The sequence below is a fragment of the Mobula hypostoma genome, chromosome 22 (genome assembly GCF_963921235.1).
Source record: "Mobula hypostoma chromosome 22, sMobHyp1.1, whole genome shotgun sequence".
Taxonomy (NCBI): Eukaryota; Metazoa; Chordata; class Chondrichthyes; order Myliobatiformes; family Myliobatidae; genus Mobula; species Mobula hypostoma.
Genome location: NC_086118.1, coordinates 41,194,830 through 41,218,619, shown reverse-complemented (window position 1 = coordinate 41,218,619; position 23,790 = coordinate 41,194,830). Strand labels below are relative to the sequence as shown.

General features: G+C 42.2%; 1 protein-coding gene across 3 annotated transcripts in view; it reads right to left on the bottom strand.

Annotated features, from left to right (window-relative positions):
• Positions 1-23,790, bottom strand: part of LOC134360308 (E3 ubiquitin-protein ligase rnf213-alpha-like) — a 178,173-nt gene that overhangs the window by 121,946 nt on the left and 32,437 nt on the right. For all 3 annotated transcript variants that reach the window (XM_063074524.1, XM_063074523.1, XM_063074525.1), the window contains exons 15-25: positions 22,459-22,622; positions 18,908-19,182; positions 15,073-15,341; positions 13,777-13,971; positions 12,498-12,702; positions 11,385-11,440; positions 10,744-10,903; positions 7,910-8,068; positions 6,841-6,939; positions 5,650-5,772; positions 2,449-2,623 (exon numbers count right to left, since the gene is read on the bottom strand). In XM_063074524.1, coding sequence (XP_062930594.1) covers positions 2,449-2,623; positions 5,650-5,772; positions 6,841-6,939; positions 7,910-8,068; positions 10,744-10,903; positions 11,385-11,440; positions 12,498-12,702; positions 13,777-13,971; positions 15,073-15,341; positions 18,908-19,182; positions 22,459-22,622 — 1,880 coding nt within the window. The remainder of the gene's footprint in view (positions 1-2,448; positions 2,624-5,649; positions 5,773-6,840; positions 6,940-7,909; positions 8,069-10,743; positions 10,904-11,384; positions 11,441-12,497; positions 12,703-13,776; positions 13,972-15,072; positions 15,342-18,907; positions 19,183-22,458; positions 22,623-23,790) is intronic.

Below are 23,790 nucleotides of genomic sequence, written 5' to 3'. Positions count from 1 at the left end.
GTACACTTTGTAGTAACTGGGAGAAGAAGATCTGAGCATGTTGCTAGAACTCAAAGGCTTGTGTTATAGCTTGAAGAAGGGGACATTAGGATTTTATTCCTTGAAGCGTAGGAGACCGAAGGATGACCTCATAGAGGTCTATAAAATCACAAGGGCTTTGAGAAGGTGAACGCACATTCTTTCACCCTGGGTTGGGGAATCAAGAATGTGGTCATAGGTTAAAGATGAGAGGGGAAGAATCTGATAGAAGCCCGAGGGGCAACTTTTTCCACACAGGGCCTGGCATGTAGAGGGAACGATTTGATGTTGCGGTGTTCGCTGAGCTTTGCAAGTAGCTTCAGACGTTTTACTACCAGTCGAGGTGACGTCCTCAGTGGGCAGTTGTTGGTGTTTCTCTCTGGGAGTGCTTGCGTTTACTTAGCACATCCCCCTCCCCCTCCCCCACCCCGTTCGCTTGCCTCAGTGCTGATTGGCTACCCCTTCAGTTGACCTTTCTGAATTCTATCCCCGCGCATTTCCTCAGCTTTTAGGGGTTCGTAGATGGCGTCTATTGCCATACATTTGTTTAGGGAGTTATCAGAACGAGTGGTTGAAGCCAAGTTTTGTAACAATACTTTGTTTGAACAGGTACATGGTCAGATGTGTAGGTAGGAAAGGTTAAGAGGGATGTGGGTCGAGCGCCGACAAATGGGACTAGCTGAGATGGATGTCTAGGTCAGCATGCATGAGCTGGGCTGAAGAGCATGTTTTCATGCTGTATGACTCTATCACCCATCAGATGCAGTACTGTGCCAAGGTCTTAGGCACATATCTATAGCTAAGGTGCCTCAGACCTTCACACAGTACTGTATTTGTCAACATGGAGCAGAGAGCAAGCTCGTAAATCTGGTGGGAGCACCTGTTGGGAATAGTGAGGGTGGAGTGCCCAAGGAGGGGTGGGGGGACAGGTGGCAGGGAAGGAGTGCCAGGTGTGGGGGTTGGCACGGCTGCTGACACACACATATTGGCTGAGACACCAGACAAGGTCATCCCATTTTCAGAAGGCCTTTGACAAGGTGCCACACATGAGTCTGCTTACAAAGTTAAGAGCCCACGGTATTGCAGGAAAGTTACTAGCACGGGGAGAGCACTGGCTGATTGGTAGGAGGCAGCCAGTGGGAATAAAAGGATCTTTTTCTGGTTGGCTGCCAGTGACTGGTGGTACTCTGAAGGGGTCAGTGTTGGGACTGCTTCTTTTTACGCTGTAAGTTAATGATTTGGATGATGGAATAGATTACTTTGTTGGCAAGTTTGCAGATGATACGAAGATTGGTGGAGGGGCAGGTAGTGTTGAGGAAACGAATGCTGCATAAGGCTGAGACAGATGAGGAAAATGGGCAAAAGAGTGGCGCATGGAATACGATATTGGAAAATACACGGTCATGCACTTTGGTAGAAGAAATAAATGTGCAGGCTATTTTCTAAGCGGGGAGAAAATCCAAATATCTGAGATAAAAAGGGACTTGGCAGTCCTTGTGCCAAAAGGCCCTAAAGGTTAACTTGCAAGTTGAGTCAGTGATGAGGAAGGGAAATGCAACGTTAGCATTCATTTCAAGAGGTCTAGAATACAAGAGCAGGGATGTGATGATGAGGCTTTATAAGGCACCGGTGAAGCCTCACCTCAGGTACTGTGAACAGATTTGGGCCCCTTATCTTAGAAAAAGATGTGCTGGCATTGGAGAGGGTTCAGAGGAGGTTCATGAGGATGATTCTGGGAATGAAAGGGTTATCATATGAGGAACGTTTGATAGCTCTGGGTCTGTACTCATTGGAATTAGAAGGCTGACGGGATCTCATTGAAACCTTTTGAATGTTGAATGGCCTAGACAGAGTAGATGTGGAAAGGATGTTTCCAATGGCGAGAGAGTCTAGAAAAGGAGAGCACAGCCTCAGGATAGAGGGGTGTCCATTTAAAACAGAGATGTGGAGAAATTTCTTTAGCCAGAGGATGGTGAATTGGTGGCATTTGTTACCACAGGCAGCTGTAGTGGCCAGGTCGTTGGGTGCATTTTTAAGGCGGAGGTTGATAGGTTCTTGATTGGACACTGCATCAAAGGTTAAGGGGAAAAGGCTGGGAAGTGGGGCTGGGGGGGAGAAAAGATCAGCCAAGATTGAATGGCAAAGCAGACTCAATGGGTCAAATGGCCTAATTCTGCTCCTATGTCTTATGGATAAGGTAGAATGCCCTCAGCCATGCATTTATCTGATTCAAAAGGTACTCAGTAGAGATGGATAGTGAATAGTTAGTGCAGCAGTCTTGAGGACTCTATGGTTCATTTCACCGTCTATTTTTTCTTTTCTTAGATCAACGGAAGGTAACGTGCGGTAAGCTAAATAATGAAACCTTATCATATATAACCTTGTTTTCATACCAGTTCCACCTGAAATAAATTTATACTGATTAATTACCTTGCAGAAGACAATAGTGTATGGCACCGTCAGGATTTAGCACAGTGCTAATATCATCAGTTTTGTGGTCTAGGTTTCTCTTCCATGACTCTTTAATGATTTTTGATAAAATCTCAGGAGATTTTTGGTATTCCCACGCCTTTAACGTTGTGAGCAGTTGAAATTCCTTTTTGTCCTAAGATTTTTCAGAAAATAGCATCCATTTTGTGAACTTTTGGTAAACACTATTATTTCACATGCATAAACTCCAACCAAATTTAACAGTCCTTATTTTCAGATTACATGCATAAAATAATGACTCCTTCCAATAAATTTAAGTGCATAAGTTCATCTAGCTGCACCTTCACTATTTCACCTAAAACCGCGCAATCTTTGTATTTGAAGGCAAATTCTACATGCTACACTTTCCGATGTGGTGGAGTGTGCATGACAGTCAAGATGATGTGATGACATTATTGTAACAGTAATGATTTAGGGTGTAGCTTTGGCTCCACGAACGATAGCTTGTCACTGAGTGCACAGATCTTCAGAGAATTAACACCCTAAAAAGCCATGATCATCTCTGCATTATAGACTCCATGACAGCTTTTCTGTGAGTGAAGGGGTCAGGGATTGTTATCATCGCCGTTATTTTTTCCTGTGGGTAGGGGTTGGTTGCTATGGCTGCTTTTCTTTATGTGGGGAAGGGGTGAGTGATTTGACGCGGGGAGATGGTGGGGAATTTTAGGGTTTGCAAGTTATATATTTTTTATTTTTTGTGCTGGGGGTTTGGGGGGCAGTTGATCTCTTTTCTTTCAACAATTCCTGTGGTTTTTCTGTATTTTATGGCTATCTGGAGAAGACAAATATCAGAGTTGTGTTGCACGTGCATACTTTGACAATAACATGAACCTCTGAGCCTTTGAAATTAACCCTTTGACTTGCCTATAAGCATCTCGAGGTTATACAAATTATAACAGCATAATGTGCTTAATAATACCATAATATAATAGTTCAGTTACAGTAGATATACAGCTACAATGGTTATTAGGATTTCTTTTCTAACAAGCAACTTACATTGTGAGGTATTATCAGCGGGTCAACTTGATAAAAGGGACACTTTCTATCTGATAACAGCAGTTCCAATGGAAGATCACACTAAAATATATATATGGTATTGGTAATAACAAACAGACCAACCTATTGCATGCAGGAGAAAATCTGCAGATGCTGAAGGTCCAAGCAATGCACATAAAATGCTGGAGGAACACAGCAGGCCAGGCAGCATCATTGGGAAAGAGTAACCAGTCGATGTTTCGGGCCGAGACCTTTCATCAGGGTGAGTCCTAAACTGTTTACTCTTTTCCTTAGTTGCTGCCTGGCCTGCTGAGCTCCGCCAGCATTTTGTGTGTGTAACCTCTTGCACACACATAGAGTCATCGCCGTTTCAGATTCCTGACTCTATCTTCTCTATCCATGTGATATAAGGGAGATGGACTTACATAATGCTTGATGCCTCTTTGGGACATGCAGAAGTATTTTAGGGTTGTTACTCTCTAAATACAGTCAGTGTTGTCATGTGAGGAGCAATGGCACCAAATTAGAGTACAACCATCTCCCAGAAACCCCAAATTGAAAATGACCAATCTGTTTTAGCAACGTTTATTGAGAGATAAATACTAACCAGGAGGAAGAGGATAACTCCCATGTTCTTCCACCAAATAGTTGCATAGAAATATTTATATCAAGTGAAATGGTTCTTTGGTTAATTCCTTTATCTGAAATGCAGCACTGTAGCAGTTCTTTAGCACTGCACCGTGTGTCTAAGCACAGCTCCAATGCCATAATCAAGTTTGCTGATGACAACACTTGTCATAGGCCGAATCAAAGGTGATGACGAATCAGCATATAGGAGGGAGATTGAAAATCTGGCTGATTGATACCATACGCAAGGAGCTGATTATTGATTTCACGAGGAAACGAGAGGTACCTGAGCTAGTGTTCATCAAAAGATCAGAGACGGAGGGGGTCAGCAACTTTAAATTCCTCAGTGTTATCACTAGGAAGGACCTATCCTGCACCCAGCATGTAGTGTATTTACAACGAAAGGATGGCAGCGCCTCTACTTCCTTGGGAGTTTGCGAACATTCAGCATGACATCTAAAACTTGGACAAACTTCCATAGATGTGTAGTGGCGAGTATATTGACTGGCTGAATCACAGCTTGGTATTGAAACAACAATGCTCTGAAGTGGAGAATTCTACAAAAAGTAGCGGATACAGCCGAGTCCATCACAGATAAAGCACGACCCCCCCCCAGCGCTGAGCACATCTACATGAAGAGCTGTTGTAGGAAAGCAGCGTCTATTATCAGGGACCCCCACCACCCAGGTCACGCTCTCTTCTCACTGCCGCCATCAGGAAAAAGGAACAGAAGCCTCAGGCTCACACCACTAAGTTCAGGAACACCTATTACCCCTCAAACCATCAAAGGGAATGACTTCACTTGGCCCATCTTTGAAATGTTCCCTCAACCTATGGACTAAGTTTCAGGGACTCTTCACATTCTTCATGTTCTCAATATTTACTGCTTATTATTATTAATATTGTTTCTACCTTTTTGTATTTGCACAGTTTATTGTCTTTTGCACCATGGCCAAGTCATTGGGTGTATTTAAGGCAGAGATTGATAGGTATCTGAGTAGCCAGGGCATCAAAGGTTATGGTGAGAAGGTGGGGAAGTGGGACTAAATGGGAGAATGGATCAGCTCATGATAAAATGGCAGAGCAGACTCGATGGGCTGAATGGCCGACTTCTGCTCCTTGTCGTATGGTCTAAACACCCAAGCTGGTGCAGTCTTTCATTGATTCTATTATGGTTATTATTCTATTACCGATTTATTGCGTTTGCTCGCAAGAAAATGAATCTCAGCATTGTATATGGTGATATGTACATACACTGATAATAAATTTAATTTGAACTTTGACGGTATAAATCTAGACACTTGTACTCCAGTTTCTGCAGCATTGCCTGAACCACAATGTTTGAACTTAAAGGCAGGAGTGGTAACAACTGAGCAATGCCTGGCAGGCATGTTGGCTACTGAGATTGTTTGCTGATGACAGCACTAGATATGAAATTTGCAGACCCATGGTTAAAAAGTGATGAGAAAATAATTTTAATAACTGAGCAATACAATTAGTTCTGCCTTTTTCTCTTACCTGGCAAACTGCATCCACCGCATTAAGCGCACATGTTTCAAAACAGTTCAAAATAATGGCGTTCAAAGTGGTCAAAGTTTCTTTCGAATTCCAGTAAATCCATACCTGGTCAAAAGGGCTCTCCTATTAATGAAGCAGAATTTTGAAAATAAAATATACACATTTACAAACTATTGGTCCCATAATTCTTCAGCTGTATTGTTTGTTTGAGATGTGACTAGGTTACACAGGAGAGGACTTTATTACATATGCGCTTACATCTTTAAGAAAGTTCATGATATAATGTGCTTATGTAACTACATGCATATATTTTACCTACCATGTTGTTACTCTGCACTCCAAGACGAGACTGCATGACTATAGATTGGTTTAATTAACAACTTAAAACAATGCATGGTCTATGCACAAAGAGTGGTTCAGTTCCATACAAATATAGCAAAATAGGCAAAAAGATTGTAATATGGAACATTAAGCTACATTTTGTATTTAATGCCCTTTAATTAATTGATTTTAACATCAGGGTTATAGTGGATTATTTCCATCATGAGGACTAGCCTCTGTAGTATTCAGGTCATCTTCAAAGAGCGGTGCCTCAGAAAGGTGGCATCCATCATGAAGGACCCCGACCACCCAGGACACGCCCTCTTCTCATTGTTACCATCACGAAGGAGGTACAGAAGCATGAAGGCGCACACTCAATGATTCAGGAACAGCTTCTTCCCCTCTGCCATCTGATTTCACTACCTCACTATTTTTTCTCTATTTTATTTCTTTTGTTTTGTACTTCTTATTTAAATTCACTACTTTACATATTTACTGTAATTCAGTTTTCTTTTGCTCTCTGTATTATCATGTGTGGTATTGCATCGTACGGCTGGCGCAAAGTTAACAAATTTCACAAAGTATGCCAGTGATATTAAACCTGATTCTGATTCAATAGTATAAAGCCTATTTAAGTATAATTAATATTAATATAAATATAATTAATATTTGTAAAATTAAACCAGAAAATGTTAGGTGACATCAGAATAGTAGAGAAATAGCTTTAATGTTTCAGATTGGTGAACTTTTATCAAAACCACTAACTTCTAGGTCAGTAGGTTATATCAGCAGTTTTTAAAATATGTAAATTTACAAGAAGATTCAGCCCCAAATACCTGGAGTAGTTGGAATTGTAATAAAATTTACTACCTCCTGTATCCTTTTCATCAGGTCTATTCGTGTCATTTCCATCCACGTCTTTGCCCAGTCTTCATCTCCATATTCCATAGTGAAATGGCATTTCCACATCTGTAAGGCAAATGGTATATTTATGAATTGTTTCTAAACATTGAAGCAATATTTTTTAAGCACGTTTTCTTTGGGAAAGAATTCCACGCTTATCTTCATAATCTTTAGCTTCCTCGCAGATGGTCACCAGGTTCAGGGATTCAGAGAGACAACAGATTTCAGCTGATGGGCAGGTGAGGAGAAGAGAAAGAGTAAAAGTGGAGTCAGAATGGGGAATGAAACGAAGTGAGAATGGGAAGTGGGGGTGAAAAGTAACTGGAGTTAGAGGAATCGATGTTCATGTCATTAGGTTGGAGGCTAAGAGGCCTAACCTGCTCTGAGGTACTTGTCCCCATTTCCTTCATCGAAGGGCTGGTTAGGAGTCAACACGTGCCAATTAAACTATAATAGGCTGGTTAGGATTTGAAGAGAAAAGGTTACAGTCTGAGAGGAGAGACCCTTAGAGAACCCAATGAGCCAAGCTTTTACTTTCCTCTGTTCTTATGTTAAATGCACGTGCAGTGACTACTTAAGTACCATGCCTGCAACAGAATATCCCATGGCGAGATCCTCATCTCCTGATTTCCAGGTGAGATGAATTTTTTTCCCCCATCTACTCATTGATGGATACTTAACATTTGTCCACGTGGAGGACAATGCATTGGGAGCACTGGACACAATGGACGACCACAGTAGATTCACAGGTGAAGTGTTGTCTCACCTGGAGGGACTGCCTGGGACCCTGAATGGGGGCAAGGAAGGAGGTGTATAGGCCATATTATTGAAGAAGAATATGTTTTTGAGACTGAAAGCATTGCATCTTAGCATTAGATAAATTTCTATATTTGAAGATAGGATAAGACTATAGAATACATAAGATTATAGAATTTGTTTTAGGATTTGGTTTTGAATGGATTATGCTAAATCCCGGTCGAGGCAGGGTGGTTTGATCAGCATCTTGCTTCATTATAATGGAAAGAGACAAATCTACCTCCATTTCTTTCTTGTCCATGTTTTTTGTTGTGGAAAGCAGCATTTTATTCACAGCTTCTGTTCGCCAAGAACGGAGGCAAGTTTGAGCGTTCTCAATTATTGACTTTAAGTCAATATGCACTTTGCTTTCTTCAGGAGGTGACTCATTCTGTGATTCCTGGAAAGGAAGAATTTGTTCAGCACAAGCCCTGGTAGACACCAAGAATGCAAAATACATAAGATTTAAAACGGCACGATTGTACAATTATCGGGTAGCAGAACCACTTAGGAGCAATTGGTATAGTAAATAATAACCAAGGTTAATGGTGACAGTTTTAATGTTTAAGACTGGATAACATTAAACTGGTCATCCACTATAACTAGCACTGAAGACATTCCATTGACTTCAGTAGAAAAGACTTTTAACAAAGGGATTAAATGACCGGCCAACTGAATAGACTCTGTCTTCATGTCCATTTAAATTGAAATCAAACTCCTGGCCACATAACACATGTGTTCTTGCTATGACCTGCCTTTATTAAATTCAAAATGCAGCCCCAAAATTATGTAGATGATTCACTTTTTCCTTGCTACAACTTTAGCAAAAAAAGTGGGAGACCATCCCCAGAACAGTTAGTAACTCGGCTATAGTTTTTATTTGCAATTATCTTGCTTTCTCCGATTAAGAGATGGAATTTCTCTTCTCCATTGATGACACACTTAGGGCAGATGTTATCAATCCGTTTTATGCCATGGACCCCTATCATTAACTGAGGGACCCCCAGACACGGGTTGCAAACCCCTGCTTTGGAGTCAAAAGTTGATCTAGGCTGCAACAGCTAAAGTTATAGAATGAGGCCTGATGGCCTATGATAATTGGTATGTCCAGTAAATAGAGGTAAAGTGGTCTGAACAAAGAATCATGAGGTATCCACTGATGTGATCCAAGCCAGCCGAAAATGGCCAAATCCACAAAAGAAAAGAAGAAAAAACTCAGAAAATTTAGCTTGCCCTTTTGCACATGAAACTCATTTTTACAAGGCGTCGTTAGAGGTGCAGCTCATTACGCCTAGGGTCGGTATGACGTGGGTCACAACCGAAACCAGGAAGTTGGAATGTCTCGCCCACCTGAACCAGGATGTGTGAATACTGTGCGACTATTGCCCCATGCAATTTGCCATCGGTAAGAAGTGACAGATCGTACACTGCATACAATTATAAAGAAAGTATGTTTATGAATGTAAACTTAACAACACCATTATTAAAAGAAGAAAGGGGGAGAAAAGGGCCCACAGTTAAATGTACACAAGGTTGGAGCTGAAATTTTCCAAAAGCTGATGTGTCCAATGTACTCATTGCACCAACTCCTATTCACTGCTCACCAGGAGAATTTCCCTTCTTGGACTCCATTGAATTGCGCATTCCTGTTAGATCAAATCCTATGGCCGGTTCTCTCGAGCTTCTTCTCTCTCCCTCTCCTGCTGAAAAGACCTCGACCCACCCCAGTGTCTGTCACAAAAACCTCTCCACCCAGAGTTCTCTGGAACCTTCTCCCCAATTCCACCATCTGGATTGGACGACATGACGTTCCTAAGCTGAACGTCACAACCCCTTATTTTCAATGGTAACCCAAACACTATCTTGAGTGCTGAGTGCCTAGAATGTGTTGCCAGGGATGGTGGTAGAGGCAGATACATTTGGGACATGAAAAAGACTTTTAGGTAGGCACGTGGTCAAACGAAAAATGAAGGGCTATGTAGGAGGGATGTGTTAGATTGATCTTAAAGCAGATTTAAAAGTCAGCACAGCATCGTGGGCCAAATGGCCTATACTGTGGTGTAATGTTCTTCCACATTCTATGCTCTTCTTCTATGATCAGCTCATTCAAATACCAGCTTGTCATTTTTGTCTCAAAAATTACATAAAGGGTTAAGTTGAAGAGAAGATGGCGGCTCGCAGCAGCCACTCTGGTAATGAATATCTGTTACTTGTCAAGTAGGATGCCGTGCACAATCCTGATTTGATGGAGATGGACGTGAGAAGCACGGAGGAACATCTGGTGAAACTTCTGAAATGCCTGTTTCGCTGCCGCTGCTACTGTGCGATCGAGAATCTCCGGAGGGGAAGGCCCCAAATCCTCGGCTTTGCCTGTTGCTTGGCGGCCGGGGCCGGGGTCAAAGCGCTCGGCAGGGATGGTGCTCAGTGCTCGGTGTTGGAGGGCTGGTCGGAGGCTCAAAGTTTTCGGACGGACTCAGAGTCGGCTGTGGTCAGGTGCTTCCAGGGTGCTGCATCGGCAAGTTTGCGGCGCTGGAGGTTCATGGTAGGGAGAGTTTTTCTTCCTTCTACCATCTGCGTGAGATGATGGGGTTATCGGGACTTTGAGACCTTTTTTAACCGTGCCCATGGTCTGCTCTTTATCAAATTACGGTATTGCTTTGCACTGTTGTAACTATATGTTATAAATATGTGTTTTTTGTCAGTTTTAGTCTTGGTCTGTCTTGTGTTTCTGTGGTATCATACTGGAGGAACATTGTATCATTTCTTAATGCAATGCATTACTAAATGACAATAAACGAGGACTGAGTATCCTCATAATCTAAGTCCCAATCCAAGTCTAGAGCACACAAGTTGAAGGGGACTTCAGTGCAGTACTGTAGTACTGCTAAGTTACTGGATGTACTGAGATCCCAATGAGAACTAAGCTGAGATCTAATCTGCCTTTTCAGAAATATGACTAGAAGTAATTTTCTGACTAGCCTTCACAGGAGTCTACATCAATTGAATTTTAACTACGCAGCCAGCAACAAAGTATACCTCAGCTACATTTCACATCAGAATTAATTTAAGACTTACTTCTGCTAACAGCATTTTTGTTTTCTCAGCAACTTTTAATACAAGTTGAAATGAAACAGCTGGAACTTCATACAAAGCTATGTCCTTCGTCAGACGGCAGATTATGGAATGCATCTTATTACTCCAGTTCAAGTCATTTTCCTTCAAATTAGAGACGCTTCTACAAAAACACATCATTAGATTTAATTCCAACCTTAGTTAAATCATCCAAATTAATATAAGTTATTATTATTTTCAGTTATTGCCTACAAATAATCATGCTTCATTGGCTATCTGAGGGTAAACAGTCACTTCAGATGCATAACTATTTACACTCATTATTTGACTTGACTTGAAGACCTAATTTAAAGCTAAACATGTTTTAAGTTCTTCCACACAATAAGGCAAGTCAGTATCTACTCGCTCTCCTCACAGGCATGGGGCAGACTATATCATGGGTCCACAGATATCCAGGTTCTTCTCTTAACTACAGCATCCTCCATTCTGTTGGATTGCCTGTTGGACACCAAGGCTTAGATGAGCCACAACTACCTTCACCTGAATAACCAAAACATCAGATTTTGGTATTCCCCTTTACCGACTCTGCTGTTAAGACTGTAACTCTGTCCACTTTCAAAAGAAAACTAATATAAAAGGTGTACCTTTGTGTTTCCTGGATTGTCATTTCCTTGATATAGCTGATGCTTTTCCCAAATGCCTGAAAAAAATAGTCCTTCATATCATCAATTTCAAAGTAAAATATAAACGTCTGGTTTATTAGCATTATTCTTCATTTGCTTTAAAAAGTTTTAACAGATTCAAGCATTTAAAAAAATCATTTTAATTGATTAATTAGAATCAATTTCAACAATCCATTCAATTACTTCTTTCTGCACTTGGGGAGTCCGCTTTGATATCCAGCAAAAACTACTCAGGAAGAACTTGTTCACTGATAGTACTGCTACAAAATGTTTCAAGGTAGCAGCGATTCAAATTCTTAATGACTACAATGAATTATTACAAAACTATGAGGAAAAGATAAATTTAATGGATGCAGGAGAATAGTGTAGGAAAGGAGTCGCTGATTTGCCTTTACAAAGAAAATTAGTAAGTCGATTCTGCTGCACAGGACTGAAAGAAGCTCCAAAGGGTCGCAAATTTAGTCGGCTCCATCTTGGGTACTAGCCTACAAAGTACCCAGGTACTCTGCAAAGAGCAGTGTCTCAGAAAGGCAGCGTCCATTATTAAGGACCTCCAGCACCCAAGGGCATGCCTTCTTCTCATTGCTACCATCAGGTAAGAGGTACAGAAGCCTGAAGGCACCCACTCAGCGATTCAGGAACATCTTCTTTCCCTCTGCCATCTGATTCCAAATGGACATTGAACCCGTGAACACTACCTCACTTTTTTATATTATTTCTGTTTTTGCATGATTTTTAATCTATTTAACATACATATACAATAATTGGGTTATTTATTTATTTATACTTGGTTTTTTTTTTACTTCTATATTATGTATTGCATTGAACTGCTGCTGCTAAGTTAACAAATTCACGACACATGCCGGTGATAATATAAACCTGATTCTGATTCTGATTCTGTGTATCTTGTGAATGAGCTTATAGTTAATAAAAGTCTTCCATACAACCTTGCCCAGGCCTGCGCCCTGGAGAGTGAAGACTTTCCAGGCGCAGATCCATGGTCTCGCAAGACTAACGGATGCCTCTTCCCTAATAAAATAATTAGATCAATGATACAAAACACTCAAAACAAACCTGAATGTCATCTTGATCTGCATTTCCCAGTTCACATTCTTTTAATCTGTTCAATAGTTCTTCTGCTACACAGTTCAGAGTCAATTTCATTTCTTTTGCATAATCTGGAATATCTCCATTTGCAATTAGTAAAACCCAACTCTGGATCAGCCTTGAGTATGTCTCTCCCAGATACTTGTTTTGAAACATGAGTTCCAGCAGTTTTCTAAATTAAGTAAAAACAAGATCACACACACAAGTCATTACTTTGCTAAAAGGCTGGTGTGAAATCATTACTTTGTCAATGATGAGCACAGGCTCCTCACTTCAAGTTCATTCTCATCTGACTGTCATATACACAACCAAGCGAAACAACATTCCACTAGACCCACAAAAAGTGTAACACACACAGCACATAAACCAATATTTAATCATACATTAATACAGTTCAAAATGCACAGGTAAACTGTAAACAGCACGTTGACTTGGTGATGGGACCCCAGTGGTGGCAGGGTATTCATTAGACTCACAGCCTGAGGAAAGAATCCGTTACCCAGTCTGGCAGTCCTAGCCCTGATGACTCCACACCTCCTTCCTGATGGTAATGGGTCAAAGGGATGGTCGGATGGGTAGTGGGTTCCTCAACAATGCTTTGAGCCCTTTGTCTGCATTGCTCCCGGTAAATGTCAGAAACAGGGGGGAGGAAGATCCCAGTGGTCCTCTAGGCAGTTCTAAGTCTCCTCTGCAGGGGTCTTGTGGTCCGATGCTTGGCAGCCTCTGTATCACTCAATGATGCAGCCGGACAGGACGCTCTCAATGGTGCTTAGAATGGGCACAGGGAGTCTTACGTGCTTCAATCTCCTCCAAATCCGAAAATGTTGCTGTGCCTTCTTGACTATTGAGGAAGTGGTGTGGATCCAGATTAGATCGTCTGTTGTGTGCACAGCAAGGACCAAAGTGCAAAACACAGTACATATATCACACTCAGCACATAAAATAACTAACGGATAATAAAAAAAATTCTGTAGATGTACAAGCTGACATGAAGTGCTGATATGACATCGTGAGTACAGGATAAGGCTGCAGACATTGTCATAAATAACGTGTAATTTCCAGTTCCTGAGCCATTATTTCTCAACGGCAGTGGAAACCCTGGTAGGAATTTTGCCCCCCACCAACAATATCTCTGTAGGGGTTGGTTGGCTAGCAAAGCCTCAGCTTCCCAATCCTACCATACAAGAGATTTTCAAAGTTTAGTACCAACATTTAACCCCAAACATTAAAAATTGACCAATTTTACCTTCTTTTGTCAGGGACCTTTTTAATCTGGAGTCGAAAACTTTTGTAGGAAACACCATATAGCGGCTCTGCTCTGCTGGATCTTGCTTCACTGTTCACTGAATTCTGCTCCACACACCAGTGAAGGAAAGGTAGAGCCAGCACAAACTCCACAACATCGCGCTGGATACACATATTCATCAGTCCCACACACATACTGGAAAGAATCACAAGTAGACCGGTACTCAGACTGTTTCAAAACTAACCAAGGAATAATCTGAAAATTTTTAATTTCAATTTCTATCCCAGTGTTTTAGCTACAAAATCTGCCACTTTTGCGAATACATTTTGGTATGAAGATGAGAACTTAACAAGCATCTCCAATGTAAGACCCTGATGAAGGGCCAGTGACTTTATTTTACAGAGATATGCGCGGAGTAGGCCTTTCCAGCCTTCCGAGCCGCGCTGCCCAGTGACCCCCAATTCAACCCTAGCCTAATCACGTACAATTTACAATGGCTGCGTTGTTGGTAGGTCTTTGGACTGTGGGAACAAACCCACGCAGTCACGTGGAGAACATACAAACTCCATCCAGGCAGCAATGGGAATTGAATCCGGGTCAATGGTACTGTAAAGTGCTGTGTTAACCACTACCCTACCGTGATCCGAAATGTTAACGCTGTTTGTCTCTCCATATAACTCTGCCTTACCTGCTATGTATTTCCAGCAGCTTCCCTTCTAATTTCAGATCTCCAGCATCTGTGTTTTATGATTTCATAGATTCATAAAGAAAATGGTAGCGAGTATTTTCAAATCTATACAAAGCACCTGTGGAGATCGCTAGGATGCTAGGCCTGAAGGGAGTTACTGGAAGTGGGGGGGAATGACACTGAAGTAGATCAGACATGATCTCACTGAACAACAGAGCAGGCAGGAGAGAACAAGCATCTCACTCCTGCTTCCATTTCTTATCCGCTTTCTGGAACGTAGCCACTTCTGTAGCTTAATAGATGAAAGAAGCCGATTTACACACAAGGCTCAAATCACTCCAATCACAAGATTACCTCACTATTTTTGCTCTCTTTTGACACTACTTATTTAATTTAGATTTTTAATATTGTATAATTTTTAAAAAATGTGATGCACTGCACTGCTGCCACAAAACAACAAATTTCACAGCGATATTAACCCTGATTCCGATTCAAATCCTGATGAGGAAGGCCCTACACAACCATAGAAAATGGGCAGGTAAAATAAAAGAGAGGAAAAATTAAAAATGCAAGGCAATCTACACAATTAGAACAAGTACTGAACCTACTGTTGAAGGTGAGGGAAAATGGCTGCAGTTTCCTTCATGTCTTGGTCAACTGGATCAGTAATTTTCTGAGGCAGCTGTAACATTTGGCAGATAGTAATTAAGTCATTTGCACTGCAAGTTATAGAGCAATGATTGCATATGACAAAGGACAACAATCCAGCCACAAATGGGTTTTTCACTATTCCATTCAACTGTTTTCTCTTTTTAGGATCTTTCTGTGTGTAAGGGTGCAGAAGTTTCTTTAATGCCTCATCTAACAATTCATTGACCTGCAGATTGAAAGAGAAAGAAACAATTGCTGATATTAAAATAAACAAATATTACACATTCAGAATGAACTCACACCAAACAAGGTGTTGCTTGTAAATAACACAATGGAATCCATTTCGAGGAACTTGGCCTCAAAGTAGTCTGCCAGACTCTGATCAGAAAGAAGGGGAAATCTGCAGATGCTAAAACCGGGCAACACACACAAAATGCTGGAGGTGCTCAGAAGGCCAGGCAGCATCTATGGAAAAAAGCACAGTCGATGTTTCGGGCTGAATCCCTTCAGCAGGACTGGAGGATAAAGAAGCTGAGGAGTAGATTTGAAACGTCGACTGTGCTTTTTTTTTCCATGAATGCTGCCTGGCCTGCTGAGTTTCTCCAGCATTTTGTGTGTGCTGCCAGTCTCCGACTTTATTTTCAGCTTTACTCGGCTCTAGATCACAATATCAAAACAAAAAAAAAAGACAACAAGAGCGTCCGTCAAGAAATCCTACGTGGAAGGCTCATTAATTCTAGCTCTTCCGTTATTTCTAAACTAGTTCTTGGTTAAGACATCAAAGTTTTGCATTAAATAAGGAAGTAAATCTGTGAAAGTGGCCAGTTGAGTATAAGTTCTCTCTCCCCGATAATGAGGCAGCCTCAGCGGCATGCCAGAAGCAACCTGAGGAAGCTGGCAGGGGTACTAGCCCTGCTGGGAGGTTTGTGAAGATGGGGTGGAGGAAAGACGGCGTTGTCTCATGCAGATAGTCAGGTTCAGACTCAAAACGGTGGGGGGGGGGATTCGAGTTTGATTGCTAAAAGTCTGAAGAGCAAATGAAGATTCAGTTCATGTTCACCTCATACAGGACCTGGCAAAACAAAAGAAATGGAGGAGTTAAGAGAGAAAAATAAAGAAGCAAAAACTGGAGGCAAAGTTTGTGTGATTGGATGATGTAATTAAGGGAAGATCGGAGACGAGTAACAGGAGGGGAGCCCAGTCTCCATCAGTTGGGCATCTAGGGAAAGGGAAGAGACATGTGGAGGATCAGAGGGATCTTGGGGTTCAAGTCCATAGGACACTCAAAGCTGCTGCGCAGGTTGGCTCTGTGGTTAAGAAAGCATACGGTGCATTGGCCTTCATCAGTCGTGGGATTGAGTCTAGGAGCCGAGAGGTAATGTTGCAGCTATATAGGACCCTAGTCACACCACACTTGGAGCACTGTGCTTAGTTCTGACCAACTCACTGTAGGGAGGATGTGGAAACCATAGAAAAGGTACAGAGGAGATTTACAAGGATGTTGCCTGGATTGGGAGAATGCTTTATGAGAATAGGTTGAGGGAACTCGGCCTTTTTTCCTTGGGACGACAGAGGATGAGAGGTGACCTGATAGAGGTGTATAAGGTGATGAGAGGCATTGATTGTGTGGATAGTCAGAGGCTTTTTCCCAGGGCTGAAATGGCTAGCACGAGAGGGCACAGCTTAGGGTGCTTGGAAGTAGGTACAGAGGAGATGTCACGGGTAAGTTTTTTTATGCAGAGAGTGGTGAGTGCGTGGAGGCGGATACGATAGGGTCTTTTAAGAGACTTTTGGACAGGTATATGGAGCTTAGAGGGCTATGGGTAACCCTAGGTAATTTCTCAGGCACAACTTTGTGGGCTGAAGGGCCTGTATTGTGCTGTAGGTTTTCTATACTTCTATGTTTCTATCTCTAACCAAGACTGGAAAGACAGGTATGAATCGAGGTGAATGCAGCCTTATCCACAAGGGACTGGAGGAGAGGCACCAAAATAAGATGAGGTGGCCAAGCACTTCATCGTCAAGGGAGTTGTTGGAGTTTTACCAGCCTGCTAAGTCTGAACACAGAAACGTTGTTGGGCAATTAAATAACTGGCAGGAAATAATATCACACAATCATTCTCAATCGAAATCTAGGGCCCCTGCATGTGTGCATAGGATAAGGAGATAACATTCATAATCACCCTTAACTAACAGCTGTCCTTGCAGGCTCCCTCCAGGGCAGTCCGCCATCAGAGCAGCCAAGTCTTCTGCCAATTAAGTTCACTTCACATGATTAAGTCTGCGGGACAGATGCCAGGGTTCCAATAATATCGCAGGGAAAGTATCAGATACCTGAGTCCTGGAATTAGCTGACTCTCTGATCCAATTGAAGGCGCTGAGCTGTAACACCACCCAAAAACATGGAGAGTTTCCCCAGGAATTTGCTGTCCTGGCCTACCAAGTTATCAGCAAATCCATCAACAAAATGATGGGATGTGCTATTTACAATTATGGCAAGTGACAGATATTCCTACCAACTGATACTGACTTCAAATTCCTAAAAACACTATTGATCTAAACAACAGAAGTTAAATTTCAGAGACAAACAAGGGAAAATCTGCAGATGCTGGAAATCTGAGCAACACACACAAAATACTGGAGGAACTCGGGAGGCCAGGCTGCATCTAGGAAAAGAGTACAGTCGACGTGCCGGCCTGTAACTTCGACTGTACTGTTTCCCTAGATGCTATCTGGCTTGTTGAGTTCCTCCAGCGTTTTGTGTGTGCTGCATTTTAGAGTTAAGATAAGACTGACTGATTGTGACTACAGGAGACGACAGTCACTGAAGCTGCTCACCCAGCTTTTCTTGGGCACCTGTGTCATTGATGCCCTTTCAAAACAGGTGGGAACCTCCAACTGTAGCAGTGAGATAGAGGACAGTGGACCATGGGAGAAAGGGGCACCAGAGGGGGGTGATGGGCAGGTGAGGCGAAGAAGAGAACCAGAATAGGGAATGGATGAGCGAAGGGGGAGGGGGAGAGAAATTATTGGAAGTTGGAGAAATTCAGATTCATGCCTTCAGGTTGGAGATTTTAACCACAACAAATTCAAGTCTTCTGCAGCACAATTAAAAATTGACACATTTCTAACTTAATCTGCTCGCACGTTTCCCTATCCAGGAAACTCAAGATGGAATACAAGGTGTGGATCCTCCAACTTGAGAATGGTCTCATCATGGGTGTAGAGGAGACCATGGACCGACATGTCAGAATGGGTACGGGGATTGGAATTAAAAATGGTTGGCCACCGGGAAATGCTGCTTGTTGCACAGTGAAGATGCTTGACAAACCCCTTCTCTTCCCATCTGTCTGTCGCACCCCTCTGATGCCCTCCCTCCTTCCCTTTCTCCCATGGGCCACTCTCCTCTCCTTGCAGATTCCTTCTTCTTCAGCTCTTCACTTTTCCCACCTATCACCTCCCACTTCTCACTTCATCCCCCTTCCCCACCCACCTACCTTCCTCCTCACCTGGCTTCACCTACCTACCTTCCTCCTCACCTGGCTTCACCTTTCTCCTTCTAGCTTGTACTCCTTCTGCTATCCCACCTTCTCATTCTGGCTTCTTCTTCCACCCTTTCCAATCCAGATAAAGGGTCTTGGCCCGAAATGTTGTCTCTTTATTCCTTTCCATGGATGCTGCCTGACCTGCTGAGTTCCTCCAGCATTTTGTGCATGTTACTTTGGATTTCCAGCATCATCAGAATCTCTTGTGTTTATTAGATCATTGTTGGTGCATGGTATAAACATTTACCTGTAATTCATTAAAACGTATCCAGAGACCTGGTAGAAATGTAAGATCTCTGCAGCACAATTTAAAATGGTGGATTTGTAACTTAAATTTTTCGAGCTTTTCCCTATCCAGGGAGCTCAGAAGCTCAAAAATTTCTTGCAACATTATTCGCTGTCCATTCTTTATTGACGACAAAATTCTTTCTTCAGGAGATTGTCCTAATGATAAGGCCTGTCTAAATGTTTGAAAGATCGATGTCTGTTCAAGGTTCAGGATGCCATCGTACTGGTGCCATTCTTAAAATAAAGAAAGAAGTAAATGAATAACCTTGAGAAACAAAATGATTGAGAATGCAAAACTTCAAAGCATGCTTCTGCTATATGACATCAATCATTTTATCTATTACAGATCTGTAAAAGATGTCCATGTATTTTAATTTTCACAAAACAATCCTCGATCCTCAAGGATGGTAGACAAACAGGCCCTTCGACCCACAGTACCAAATTAAACTAGCCCATCATTTATGCACATCATCCATAAGTATCTGTGTCACTGTGTCTCTGTAAATGCCAAAATAAAAGCCAGATGTTACTGACTTCAAGTTAGAGAATACACAATGTTGAAACTCTTGCAGAATGGAAAGATTAGTTATCAATTGCCCTTGACAGTTTCCCATGAGCAACAGTCCAGTTATATTCCCCGATTAAAGATCTTGCAGAACAATCAGCTCAAAGTTCTATACTACATAAGGTTGTGAGAAATACTGGAGAACAAAATTAGCTAACAGGAGGTGTGCTTACGAGCACTGCGTTCTCACATGACACAGCTCAGCACATGAATTCATAAGTGCCGTTATTTAGGAAGGGCTACAAGGACAAGCCAGGAAACTAAGGTTGGTGAGCTGAACACCAGTAGGGGGGAGGGAGGTTACTGGTGGGGATTCTGCAGCAGTGGGACAGGGGAGATAGAGGAGAGGAGACCGTGTGAGAATGGGGCACCAGAGGAAGATGACATGCAAGGATTGATTAGGAATAGTCGTGAAGGCTTTGTGCATGGGAAATAGTGCATCACGAGTTTTTTTGAAGAGGTGACAAGAATCAAGAGAGATCAGGGAGGTAGATGGCCTTTGATAAAGTCCTGCTGGTCCAACATGTTCGATCACATGGGATCAAGAGTGAGTTAGCCAATTGATTACGAAATTGGTGTGGTGGTAGGAATCAGAGGGGTGGTAGTGGACAGTTGTTTTCAGATTGGTGGCTATGACCTGTGCTGTGCTACAGGTCCACTGTGGTTTGTCAATATATTAAATATGTTAAAAGTTTGGATGAGAATGTAGTTGACATGGTTAATAAGTATGTAGATGGCACCAAAACTGGTGGTGTAGTAGATAGTGAAGAAGGATAGACGCGGTTACAAAAAGATATTGATTAACTAGGAGAGTGGGCCAAGAAATGACAGACAGAAGCTAGTTCAAACACGTGTGAAATGTAGTATTTTGGCAAGCTAATTCAGCGTAGGACTTGCGCAGTAAATGGCAGGTCTGCGAGAGTGTTATAGAACAGAGAAATCATGGGGGTATGCTCCCTGAAAGTGGTGACACAAGTATGAAGAAAGCATTCATCACTTTTGCAGAAGTCAGTCTTCTGCTAATTCACACATGATATGAAATAATCGGGAACTGTACATGCCTACTCCTCCAGCACTTTGTGCGAGTTGCTCGAGAATTTGTTGTTACAGTAGCTTGAAATGTGGAAATTTGCCTCCTTTGATTTCACTGGGCTTCAAGTGTGGTCTCAATGCAGGGTTTGAGTTTCTCAGTGCCATCCTGAATGCTTCTACGCACTTTGAGGGGATTTCCAGAAATTACTGGGGACATTGCATTTTTCCCAGGGGGTTTTTGGAACGTTTTGAATTGCTTCCTGTGACAAAGGTCACAGAGTGTGGCAACTGGTCTGTAGGACAGATCCTGGAAGATCCGGGAGTCTCCCGCATATCGATAGTGGCTCCCTGATGCCCGGAAATTATATACAATAACCCAGAAATAGATTTTTTGAGAGGGAGAGCAAGCATCCTGATTGGTCTCTCTTCGTGCTAAGAGTGGTCCCCAACCACCGGGCCGTGAGGAAACAATACGATTTGGCGATATGAAACGATATGAGTCAGCTGCACCTTTCATCATTCCCTGTCACGCCCTGTTGAACTTTAACGCACGCAAGGTCATCAGTGACCTAAGACATGCAAAGGAATGGGTCCATGACCCATTTGTGAATGTCTCCGGCGAATCATCCATGTCAGCGCGGGAAAAAGATCAACTCCTCGAGCTTGCAAATGACGGTGGGCTGAAAAGTATGTTTGACATAACATCTCTGCTGGCATTCTGGATCAAAGTCAAGGCTGAATATCCTGAGATAGCCACAAGAGCACTGAAAACGTTGCTTCCATTTGCAACATCATATCACTGTGAAGCGGAGTTTTCTGCAATGAATGCAACGAAAACTAAGTTGCGGAATAGACTGGACATAAGGAACCTCCTTCGAGTATTGCTGTCTCCCATCACCCCTCGATGGGACCGTCTTGTTGCAGGAAAACAAGCCCAGGGCTTCCACTGATTCAGCGATATTGGTGCGTTGCAATGATTTTATATGTTCATACGGGGAAAATATGCGCTGTGTGTTTAATATCCAAACGTTACTTAAAATGTTATGATGTGATTGACTTATCACCTATATTCCGGTTGTGATTAACACCCCCGCCCCCGGTCGGCTGGTCCACAAGAATATTGTCAATATTAAGCTGGTCTGCGGTGCAAAAACGATTGCGACCCCTGCTAAGTAGACCTATCAGTTTTCTCTGTGGGCGGGCTTTACAGTCGACCTCAAAAATAATGACAGTGTTGCTCACTGTACTGTTTGCAGCAGTGACTTTTCTATTGCCCATGGTGGGTTAAAATGTAAAAGACATGTTGAGGTGAGTTTAACAGGTATCATTCGTTTATTAGCATAGCTAACGTTATTTAAACTAGCTGGCTGTTACGGAGCTACGCTATTGATGTCCTACTTGATGAGGCCAAACTCCCTGTAGACTTGCTTAAAGTTGTAATAGAATAAACATGATAATATAATATAATATAAGCACATATTTTAATGTCTCATTTTCTGCATATACCCAACTTGGTTTACAGATTAGACAAAAATCACTAAACAAAGTATTACATACACTCTTGGAGGTCGATGGGGGTGGCGGGGGTGGGGGGAATGCTACCTCCCTGAAATGGTGGTGCTACCTCCCTGAAATGAGTTTTTGCAGGGTGGGATGTCTGCTGTAGGAGCACTGGAAACTTTCACTCTATGCATGAATTTCAATTATATTATCCCAAGAGCTCATGCAGCAGCTCAAAGCCACCACAATCCATGATGCCCCATCTTCAGAGAAAATACTAAAATCCTGCCATTTCTATTAGTGAGCTGAACCTTCCTGAAAGACTAGTTGCCTGCTAATGATAACACACACATTTCTTTTCACATTACATTTCAACCCTCTGTAATAGAATCACAAATTTTGTTGTTTCTTACCATCTTCACATAGATCAGGTGGTATCCTTAAAATCCGCATAGCAATTTCTTCAAAGTTTCTATTCCCTTTAGTTATAACATACCAATATTCAAAAGGTATTGTCTTCCAATAAGGTTCCACAAATAAATAGCACTGCAGAAAATACCCATTTTTGTTTAGGTTCCTAAAAGATAAAGAGGAAATTAAATGAATTGAAAACAAAATGACGAATACTGGGAACTTGCAATATCAGATGTTCCATCTGAGGTGAAAGGTGGGGAAGGTGTACAATGATAAAATATTTTGGATAATGTCTGCAGCAATGGGTCTTGCATGTTTATCCTCAAGATTCTTTCTCTGATGATAATGTGGAAGTGGTGCAGGTAGGGATGGGCAAACAGGCAGTTGTGAGTCTCAATGAATAAGGGTGGCAAAGAATTGGTGCAGGTGGGATCAGGGGAAGATTGGTGAGAGGTAAGCTCCCTTGTGACTTCCACTAGGATATGGAAGTCACAAGGGAGAAGATCAGAAAGGTAGGAAGAAGATCGTGGGGAGGCAATTACTAAGGAGAGAACTTCAGGAAGGTGGGGCCAAAGCTGGGGTAGGGATGCAATGGGGAAAAGAGAATAAGCTGTAGGAAAATAAGAACTCTCAAGAAAATACCAGCAGAGGAACAGAGCGAGCAACCAGGAAGAGGACACAGTGGGAACAGGAAGGACATCAGAGGATGTGCTGAGGAGTCTGAGAGCAGGAAGGGAGGAGAACGAAAGTCAGTTAGAAGATCATCATGTGGATGGACCAGTGAGAAGATAGACATTGGGACTAAAGCAAATAGAAGATTCAACGGACCACAAAGAAGAGCCTTAATGGGTCATGGACGGTATTAGAACAGAAGGGGAAGGGAATAGACCACAGTCAGGGGGCAGCATGCATTGCTGGGAAATAAGATGCAGGTGATCACTGAGAAGGTTAGCAACATAACTTGGAAGTAAAGGAAATTACCTTACTATAGAATAACCCATCATGCTGAAATCATCACTACTAAGCTTCACCCAAGGACGGTAGTGGGTTTGGGGTCTTGAAGTAACAACCCTCCTGGTAAGCCCTGCCCTCCTTGATCACATTCCTACCAAAGATTTTCTCTTCCTACCCTCTCCCGTCTTCCCCACCCCACAACTAAAATGCAAACCCCATGCCCATAATCGTTGGTCCATATCCCTACCCTACTCTCCATGTCTAATGTATGATGCTTCTTCAATAAATATTTAAGCATTGAAAATTTTTCTAGGTGCTTACCTCTTGATCAAAGTCTACTACAATTTACTTACTAATAAATATGATTTGTCATTGCT